We start from the raw sequence: 11,031 nt of genomic DNA, 5'->3' as shown, positions 1-11,031 counted from the left end.
TATATCCTTCAAGCTGACAAAAAAAAAAAAAAAAGAAGAATACTTTGTCCAGAATGAGGTTCTACTTTCAGGACAAAATAGTGATGCATTTTTAACTTGATTTCAAACAGCAACGGGTTTTGTGAGAACAAGATGCAAGCGAGTTATCTCAACTGCACAATTGCAATAACTGCAGTACCCTTTTCTTTTCTTATTGCTTCAAAAAAGCACTATGTTAATGAGATATAAGAGCATGATTGCAGGATGAAATTAGTGCGGTTCACCTTGCTAGTATATCAAACACCCTGCCAAATGCCAATCTCATAAATGTAAATGCGATAGCAGAGTAGTCGGTGAAGAGATGATAGCGATGAGCTTCTCACCACAAGTTTTCAACGTACGATTTTTAGTATGAGGATCTCCTTATACATTCAAGAGATTAAAAAACAAAGTGAAGTAATAGGATGACAACAGAACCATTTTGCTTTTAGTAGAGATAAGAAACTGATAAATAGAACTTGAGATAGTTATACAAATGGTCAGGAAGGTTTTATTTAAACCATTGACAGCACAGATCAACAGGCTTTGGCCTCCCTCCTTCCCCCCCCTGTTGAGCTACATTTGATATTATGATCATGGATTTGACTAAAGATTAAGATTTCATTGTACAAGCACAGTGACTATCTGGCCTACCTATTTTCTGCTAAACAAGCTTCTCAACTTCCCTCTTTCCAAGCGTTCAAGTAGCTTCTTTGCACCTGGAATATCCATCTCAGTAAGCTTCTTTAGATATCCAATTGCTCCATAGGAAATCATTAGTTTCTTGCATTTCTTGCTCGAGGAAAGCAAGGAAAGGCAAGCAACAGCATACTTCTTAGCAGTGTTTTGAGGAGCTGGATCAAGAAGCTGAACCAAATTTGGCACACTTTTATCGTCTCTCTTGACTTCCCTGCAATTATGCGCAAGGGACATTAAGCTAGCAATCGCTTGAGCAGCAACCTCCCTCACCCCATTTACTTTAGCTTCCAGCATCTTAATAAGGAGAGGAATACATCCAGCTTCACCCAAAAGTCTCTTCATCTCAGTTGAGGCGCAAATTCTACAAACTGCTGATGCAGCAGCCTGTTGTGCACCAAGTGATCCCGACTTAAGGACATGAACCAACCTTGGCAGGAGACCAAGCGAGATTAAAATGTCCATTGGCACAGACCCAACCAAATTTCTCAAAGCCCCTACAGCTGACTCTTGGGGCAGTGGACCATCTAAGTATGCCAACAGGCTTCTGATTCCACCCTCTGATACAACTGATCTTCGGAGATCGTCATTGCCGGAAGTAAGATTTTGCAAGCATTCAGCTGCATACTCTTTAGATCCCAACAGTATTCCACAATCAAGGAGATTTATCATAACTTTTATGATTCCTTCTTCAGCTAGAGCTTGTCGAACTTCTGGAACAGCAGATATATTTTTTAGGGTACAAGCAGCAGCCGCCTGTGAAACAGAGTCACCGCTCCGGCAGATGTCGATTAGAGGCCTAATCCCGCCATGTCCGACAATAGAACGAGCTGTTTCTGCTGTCATCGACAATCTCTGGAGAGAAATGGTGGCCTTCTCTTTACTCACAGTTGTACCTGATTCAACAAGACGTATAAGAGGAGGGAGAACACCTTCTGAAACAAGCCAATCCTCACAACTCCCGGATTCTGCAAGCGAGCAAATTACAGTTACGGTCTTCTCCCTCATTCGAGGGGAAGTAGCAGTTAATAATTGGACTAGAGCCGCGATATTGCTTCGACCTAGGACAGCCAAAACATTTTTCTCATCTTCTTTCATGACTTCAAGAAGGTTATCAAGAGCCTTATGTTTAGCCTCCAAGTGGCCAATCTGAAGCCGAGCAAGCAATTCTCGTAAATTTCCATTTACTGCCGCCTCAGGTGTCGCGGATGTGCTCGCAACAGATGACGGCAAAGTAACCTCACCAAGCACTCCAGACTTGATTAAGAGCCCACAATCACGTAAATTCAAATCCAATCTCCCTGTCAATGCATCTAAATCACTTTGCATCCGAAGTTTTCCCTCGTACTTCTCTTTCACACACTTCTCTGCTAATTCAACAGCTTCATTTAACGTCTTCGACACTGTCTGCAATTGCTCCTTACAAAGAGCATTCTTTGAGAAGAAAGGGTGGCTAGACAAATCAGATAGCCGGTTTGGGATCTGTTCCAATTTTGAAATAATCATCTTCCATCTACCAGGGAATCCTTTAACCTCTCTTGCCTTCTCAAGTGCCACAGGCACAAGCTCCTGTGCACGCGAGAGCCATTCTTCAACCGACAAGTTACCAATCTCCTCCACCATGATATGAAGTAGAGGCAAGCGATCAGATGCTATACTACTGCTGAGTAGAACTGCAATTCAGAAAACCAAGAACTTTAATGACAGTGACACTGACAAGTTCTATAGGAAAATATACAATCTTTCACATGAACTGAATTAAACATGGATCAAGTTCCTAGACAACTACCCATTTTGAGAGTTTGATATCAAAGGAGAAGAGAATCCACAAGGAAATGATTCTTTAGGAAGAAAATGAGTCAGCTAAGCACCAAGATGCCTTTCAGATGAAAAAGTAAGCTTCAGACAAACTAAAACCATAAAAGAGGTGGCTAGTTTCAGATAAGTATAAAAAATACCATACTTTCTCCTAGAAAAGTTAAAGTTGTTGGAGCAGTTACAATCATAAAACATTAAACTATAGGAGCATCAGCAAAAAAAAACTTCAATAAATAAATAAAGGACAGGGAGGCCAAACATTAGAGGTTTCCAGTATCTTGCATGATCACAGAAGTCTGGTTTTGCTGAAAATGAAAGCCCACAGACAATTACTTAGCACCTAATAAAGTAGTCCCCACACGAGTTCACTCAAAAGTTTTTTCAAGTAGAATGAAAAATCATCATGGAAATCTCAAGTAAAAACAAAGTTTGACAGATTCATTGACAGCTGATGGAAGTGAAATGATGGAACTCTTCTACAAATACACAAGTATATAGTCATTAAAAAATGTCGGCTGATTTTTACACCATGACCAAAATGCCCCCTATACAGGTGATATTATCAACAGGGCATTTGGGGGAAAGAGAAGGGCAAGTTAGTAAAGAAAAAAAAAAAGGAACTTCATAACTTTACCTTTCAGCCACGGAATAGGACATTGATTCTAGAATGAATAGAAAAATGTTCAACTACCACATAACAAAAGGCATAACATGGAGTAGATCTAAATCTAAGGCCAAAATTCCAAGAAAGGACAGTCCAATAGTTCTATTTGTAACTTAATTCCAACTTTATCCCCATATATATAGATAACCATTGCTGGTATAGTGTTGAAAAAGAAAAACTCTTTGCTTTGAAGAGAAGATAGGATCTTTTTTGCTCTCCAGTTGTACATACATGGTTTTGTGTCTTAAATTTTATAAATGGGACCAAGCTCCCACTATAAGAATGTTCAACAAATTTTCTGCAATAAATAACAAGAATTGAAATTTTAAAGTATAACTCTATTTGACTAGTCTTTTGGCTGTCATCAAAGCCACTCAAAGCTTTCTCAACCACTTAAAGACTTCCAATACTGTTTCTGCAAGCAAATATCACAATCAGCAAAATAAATCCCAAAAATAATGATCACTCACTACTATTTATCTAAGATTTGAAAAATCAAGAAAGAAAAAGACCCTTTTTCCCCCTGTCTAATCTTAGATCAAGTGAATTAAAAGCTAAAGAACCAACCTTTAAGACTCTTAACAATTGATAGCACCCTTTTTCCTCAACTGAAAGGAACCAAACATAGCTTGATCCTAAATTTTTTCCAAACCCTGTGAAGCTGGAGGTCTTTTTCTCAGTAAAGCCTTAATTTTTGGTAAAAAGATTGAAACTTTGATCAAAATTTTGTTATAAATGTAAATCAAGAAACACCCCCAATCTCACAAACCAGAAAATACATGTACTATTATCTGGTCATCTTCCAAAAGGAATTTTTTGGTTGTTTTATAAAGAAAATGGTTATAAAATGAGAAGAATTTTGAACTGGGGAAATGGACACTGGATCAAGTGAAAGAAAAAGCTAAAGAACCAACCTTTAAGACTCAGAAACAAAGATGCTAGATTGGTAACACCAAAAATAGCTTTGATCCTAAAATCCTTCCAAACCCCTCTTAAACTGGAGTTTTACTTCCCAAAAGCCCTTCCTTTTGGTAAAAAGATTGAAACTTTGATCAAAATTCTGTAAGAGATGTAAATCAAGAAACACCCCTAAATCTCAATGCTGACCACAAACCAGAAAATTGTATGTAACTCCTATTTGGCCATCTTCTAAAAGGAAATTTGGTTGTTTTATGAAAGAAATGGCTAGAAACGGAGAAGAATTTTGAACTAGAAGTAGAATCAGCTAAATGTAGCTGTTACACAGCACCTCTAGTTTAAAAATAGGTCACCAGTTAAAGTACTAGAAGAAGACAGAACAGAGAGAAAAACAACAAAATCTTCATTCAAAAATCAAAATCAGAGACACCCCAAATCTCTCTTCTCTTTCTATAATAAGAAGAAAATGTCAGATACAGACCTGTCTTATTGTCACCTAGATTCTTTCCAATAATGATACAGCAAGGAGAGCATGCTAATAAATGGACGGTTGTGATTGAAGGATTGAAACAGTGAATCAGACCGTTGGTATTTGGTTGAAATTTGAAAGTGTTATTACAAGAATTTGTTTTGTTTTACCAAGGGGCTGATGTGTCAGAGTAAAGTTGCCACGTGTGTGGAGTGTGGGACCCATGAGAAATATTTGCTTTTTGAAAAGCTTTTATAGTGGGTGGTGTACAACTACTAGTAGCACGTGTATCTGGTACTGTACTGCTTAGTGGCACTTTTGGATTAAAAAAAGTGGTACTTTTATGGAAAAAAATGCAATTCAATTTTGTCATATAATAAGAGGTAAAAAAAAAAAAAAAAGGAAAATCCACCAGAAATAGCACCTAAAAGAAGCCACTTGCGAAGCTCCAATATCTTTTTTAATATTTAAGATCTATGTTTTGGCCTTTTCAAAACTTTTAAAAACTACTTCAAATTTTTGTATTTTATAAAAAAATTTATTTATGACTCAACTAATTTTATCTATCATGTTCCTCCATTAAAGGCGTATGTATCATATTTTCACAATTAAAGTATTCTTTTCTATAAAGTGAACGAGCTAAGCTAGTTACTACCGTTGTTTTTTTCATGAACGGTTGGATCTTTGTATTGTAATTTGAATTGTAGTAGCTAGTAAGTGTGTAATTAGCAATTGTTATTAAAATATCATGTTCAGCATAATTTGGGATTAACAAGTATACATGTTTTGTATTTTTCTTTAGTAAGATTTAAAAATGGAACTCAAAGTAAAAGGTACAAGCAAGGGAGGCTAGACCTTATCTTATTAATCCTATTTATGTTTTGTATGGTTGGGTAGTCTTGATAATTTTTAGAACTTATGGATATAAGTAATGTTTCATGTTTTTCAAAATAAAAAGTGAAATATGTTTTGAAAAATTATGATCAAACACATTTTTAAAACTTCACCCAAATCAATTTTTAAAAATTTATTTTGGAAATCTATGGCCAAACGCTAGCTAAGATTTTGGTTTGACTCGTATGTTATATTAGTAATTCCGGAAGAAAATTGAAGTAATGATTGAAAAGTTAATTTAATTACAGAAAAAATCATACTAAATAAGGTTAGAATTTTCAACAGTTTAATGAATTCGTACTTTTAAAGTGGCGAAAGTTATATAGATATAAAATAATTTCAAGAAATTGGAACATTTTAAAATGAAAAGAATGTTCTATAAACAAATTAAGAAAGATGAGGAGCTCACCAACCTTTTCAAACAGTTTTGATGTACTTATGCTTCAGGCCAAAAATAAGTTCAAAGTAAGTTTCCAGTCAAACCTAAATTGACCTATATCATTTCAAATTTACTACACATGAAATGGTCCTTCCAAATTCAAATTTATACAAATTTTAATATTCCTGATCCCATTTTGAAACAGAGGACAGTGGCATTTCCAGATGTATTAATTTCAAGAATGGCCATTCTTACAACACAAAAACAATTTAACAATTAGTCGATTTCGCTTCAATATCAATCAAGTTAAGTTCGGTTATATGAATCTCATCCAGAGGCGAAGTCAAAATATGAACTTTATATATTCTAAATTCTAGAATAACATATTAAATGTTAGTAATTGGGATCTGATTTGACTTTTAAAAATATTTAGCAAATATCTTAATACAAAAAATATTTAATAAATATCTTAATACAAATATACGATTTAGACTAAAGCTAATGAATTCGATCGAATTAGATAACCTTATAGATTCACTTCTGTCCTCACTAATTATATCCATATTAACAAATGAAAGACCCAAAAAAAAAAAAAAAAACTTAAACACCTCAAAGGTCCACCGATTATACAAGTTTTATAGCACCAAGTCTAGCTAGTAGGTAGAGTATATGACACATCAGATGGAACTTGCTATATCTGTCTAAATGTTCTATAGGAAGTTCAAATTTTGAAAAGAGAAGTAATGATGGAAACAAGTACCTCAATCATTAAATTAGAGCCAAATCATGTGCTACAAAAATATAGGCAACCATGAACTTACATGATTGCTACAGTGATATATAATGTCTGATTAGTGGAACACTAAAGATATTACTCACTTGAAATCTGAACTCCCCCAACCCGTCATGGTCAACTCGACGACTTTTGAGTAATTTCTTCCTCACTGTCTTCCATAGCTGACATGGCCATGCACTACATATTCAAATCTCTCCTACCCCCTTTCTAATCAGATTTTCAAATATAAATTTTTACATGAAGATTTGACTAATCAAATTTTAACGAGGCATTAAGCTTTCGACATTTTTTTTTTTGTGGTAAACAGCTTTTGACTAACTCAAACAACAGTTCCAACATCGGGAACCCTTTGATTACAATTTGATAGTCAGTTTTCTCTTTCTTTTTTTTTTTTTCAAATTATGATTTTGTTAATCATTTTAAAAATATTTGATGTCTAGTTTGTAATTATAGTTCTTCCGAAAGATAGTGAACCATTTCAATTCCAACTCGTTCCATTTTATATGATGGTATTATTATTGAGAAGTCAAACAATAGTTTTACCTTAATTTCTTGAGTCACTTAAAATAAGACTATATGATGTATAATACGTACTCTATATGTAATTCTAAATTTATCAATTTTATTTAAGAAATATAAAAATCTAGTGATCAAATCAAGACTGAAAATTAAACAAATTACCCTTATATATAAATTCCGTCATTTCTTTAAAAGGAACGTGTAAATTGTTCAACTCTATAAGTATTTGTCGCTCATTTTGAGAAGAGATAAATGGCAACTCCTCTATTGATGTGTGATTTTGAGTCACTCCATTTAAATGCGACAAAAACAGCGAGAAAAACCAAACATCTTGCTAGGGAGAACGTGTCATATGTCAAATGTTGCAATCACGAAGTTGCTCCATTTAACAATCAATATTTACGAAAACTGAACATCTTGAGTTGAAATTGAGTAAGAAAAAAAAAACTGTAGTGTATGTTAAATTAAAATAATAATTTTCGATCTCGAATCTTCTAAGTAAATTACTTTATCCATCACATAATAAGTGTCATCTTAGCAAAAAATACACATATTAAAAAATTAATAATGTAATGTGAAGTTTACTAAATTACCCCGATATAATAAAAATAAATTAATTTTTCTTCTTGATTAGAGCATCCATTAGTAGTAATCCATTTGATATTGGAAATCCAATAACACCAAATTACTATGTGGCTTTTTCAATCATCGTTAAGATGTTACTTTAACTCATCATTTTTTTTCCAAGGGTAGAATTGAAAAAATTATTCAATTTATGTCTTGATTTTCTAAGATGACAATTATTATGAGACAATTTTTTTTTTACTAAATTGACACTTATTATGAGACGGAGGGAGTAACTATAACCAAACATAAGTGAGTTTTGATTTTTATTTTTATTTTTTTATCAACGATAAGTTCAAATACTTTATTTCGATTTGTACCACTTGCATTAAGCCTGCAGAATTCAAATTGAAAGGTACAGATTGGGAAAGCCTAGATAGAGTCAACCAAGAAGCGTGCGGGAGTTTGGCTTGACGTAGCCTGGACGGAACGCTGCCTCTTGTCGGTCACATTATTCCATGCTAATGCTTCCTTTACTTCACATACTACAACAAACGCTCCTTTCAAATTTACACTATTAGATTTAAAAAATACTTACAAAGTAAGTGTTCTTAACATGTTAAATTTATAATTTTAAAAATAAGATAAATTATCTATAATAGATAAAGATGACGTGATAATGTAAAGATTTCTTATACCGAAAGTGTATTTATCATAACATAAACTCTTTTCATTGAATTTGGGATTAGCCATCAATTTCTTCCATTCTTAGTTAAGCAACTGCACCTAAGCAGTAAACATTGAATTCGCCTACATTACCTACGCAATCAATCACAACTAATAGAGAACACTTAACCCCACCCACATTACATTGAGTCCGGAATTAAAATAACCGCATAAAAAAGATAACTAACCAAATACCTCAAAAAAAAAAAAATCATATAAAACTATCTTTAATGCAGTATTTTACTGCGTTAAATGACTTAACCGTAACGATGCAGTTAAGTCATTTAACGCAGTAAAATAATGCGCTAATTTTTTTTTTTTGATATAACGCAGTAAATGCATTATAGAGACCAGTAAAAAAAAAATTGGTTAACTTTTTTTTTTTTTGCAACACTTAGTTTTTTTTTCATACTTTGACCAACTATTAGTCGTGTGTCAACACTCCGAAACGTCAATATTTTATATAGAACCTGATATTTTTTTCTGCGTACAATGATGTAGGCTCAATACGTCAAGGATACATAGACGTTCGGATCGTCGTTTTAGGGGTTGAAAAGGTGCCCGAAGTAAGTTTTGTTTGAAAACTTTAGGTTTAAGTGTTCTATTATTGTAAGGTTATTTTAGTCAACTTTATATGTCGAAAAAATTAGTCAGGTTTATTTTCGAAAATTGAAACCACAAAAGTAAAATTGACATTCACAGCTACATTACCTCGGGATTTTTACGTTGAAATCTATTGTGTATCATCATATTAAATACGTTTTTATCTAATTGAATTAGATTTATATTCAAAATAAGGTTATGTATTGATTAAGAAATAACACGCTTAAATCAAACCCTTAAAAAATAAAACACTTAAACCTAAAGTTTTCAAATAAAACTTACTTCGCGTACCTTTTCAACCCCTAAAACGACAATCCGAACGTTTACGTATGCTTGATGCATTGAGCCTTCAATATAGTGTGCAAAAAAAATTATTAAGTTCTATATAAAATATTAACATTTCATAGGCTTGACACATGACTAATTGTTGGTCAAAGTATGAAAAAAAAACACTAAGTATTCCTTAAGTGTGTTATTTTTTAATGTATTGTATTGATCGGGAATCATTCAACTAGGGATTCCTTGCTCAAAGATGTTCATTTCTATGTGTATCATATATATCACAAGACTTGTGATAAGTGTAACTTTATTTTGAATATGTTGCGATCTTTTTAAAATAAGATTTATTATTACAAAATAGATACACAAAATATACTTAATATTTACTAAAACATGCACCCGCCTGGGTTTGATTCCTGATGGTTGGGATAAAAAAGAAGTAAAAAAGAGATGGCTAAATCACTGAGCCAAGTTTGTGAAAGTGACAATGTAGACATTTTTTATTATTTATAAAGTTCACTAATGCCATCTAACTTGTTTTCATAAATTGAATTTCGATCCTTGAAATTGACATTTAAAACATCATTACTACGGGATTAGCATCTTCAAATATATTTTTTATCACTCGATTTTTACTAAAGATGAATGAAAATTGTGCACCAATTTGGGGCAAAATTCAAATTGAATGGGAAAAAAGAGGGTTTTCTAAAAATTGGACTGGCCAAACCGCCTTGCGACGTTTGCACGGCTAGATCTCCAAAAAATATCCAAAAAAAAGGGCCTAAATCGGATGTCCAAGCGCAAAGTTATGACCATTTAAAGTTTCACCAATTTACAACTACTTTTTCTCCCTATACTCATTCTTTGATAATTTTATCTTATCAATTTATATAACTACTTAAGTTCATGCCACATCAAACATCACTAATAATCGAGCACTTTTCAACCATGCCTTGGTTGAGTGCATGGTGCATGTTTTAGTAAATATTAAGTATATTTTTTGTCTATCTATTTCTTAATAATAAATAATCCTAGTTTAAAAAGATCGCAACATATTCGAAATAAAGTTACGCATTAAAAAATAACGCACTTAAACTAGACCCTAAAAATAAAAAACTTTAAGCTAATGACAACAAGTCTTCAAATAAAAATGGAATTCAAGCACTTTTCAACCACTAAAACGACGATCCGAAGTTTTGTTTATCCTTGATGTATTGAGCCTACCTTATTAATCACACAAAAATAAGTAGGGTTCTATATAAAATATTTAAGTTCCAGAATCTTGATCTATGCCCAAAGTAGGGGTGGGCATGGTATGGTATGATACTTCGGGACGGTAATTTCGATTTCTAAAAATACTATGCCATTACCGTACCAAATTAATTCGGTATGGTTCGGTATTTTAAAATTCGGTTTCGGTATTTTTACGGTACGGTAAATCGATACCATAGTTTGATCGACTTCGACTTATAAATACTCATATCGTGGAGAATTATGACTTCCACTACTTACGAAATGTCTCAATTATTATGTACTAAACACCTTACACATGTAAAAATATTCAAAAGAAAGTACAAGCAATTCCCTTCGTAAATCAATTACACAAAAAAGACATTTAAATCAAGATAGGGTAGTCAAAGTTCCAACACTTAAACACTTAATTTTCTAATAACACTAGTTTATATATT

General features: G+C 33.1%; 1 protein-coding gene across 8 annotated transcripts; it reads right to left on the bottom strand.

Moving 5' to 3' along the window:
• Positions 1-446: 446 nt before the first annotated feature.
• LOC132645664 (vacuolar protein 8-like) lies at positions 447-4,612 on the bottom strand. 8 transcript variants are annotated; one of them, XM_060362784.1, is made up of 2 exons: positions 4,596-4,612; positions 447-2,387 (listed from the first exon to the last, which is right to left on the bottom strand). In XM_060362784.1, the coding sequence occupies exon 2, from the start codon at positions 2,335-2,337 to the stop codon at positions 673-675; it is 1,665 nt and encodes a 554-aa protein (XP_060218767.1). In that variant the 5' UTR covers positions 2,338-2,387; positions 4,596-4,612; the 3' UTR covers positions 447-672. The 8 variants fall into 8 exon arrangements, with proteins under 8 accessions (XP_060218767.1, XP_060218765.1, XP_060218763.1 ...); XM_060362782.1 differs by lacking the exon at positions 4,596-4,612 and adding an exon at positions 4,111-4,557; XM_060362780.1 differs by lacking the exon at positions 4,596-4,612 and adding an exon at positions 3,764-4,090.
• Between the last annotated feature and the right edge of the window lie 6,419 nt (positions 4,613-11,031).

This window comes from Lycium barbarum, chromosome 6 (assembly GCF_019175385.1).
Source record: "Lycium barbarum isolate Lr01 chromosome 6, ASM1917538v2, whole genome shotgun sequence".
NCBI classification, from domain to species: Eukaryota; Viridiplantae; Streptophyta; class Magnoliopsida; order Solanales; family Solanaceae; genus Lycium; species Lycium barbarum.
Note: the sequence above shows the minus strand (reverse complement) of the source record. Positions and strands in the feature narration are given on the sequence as shown.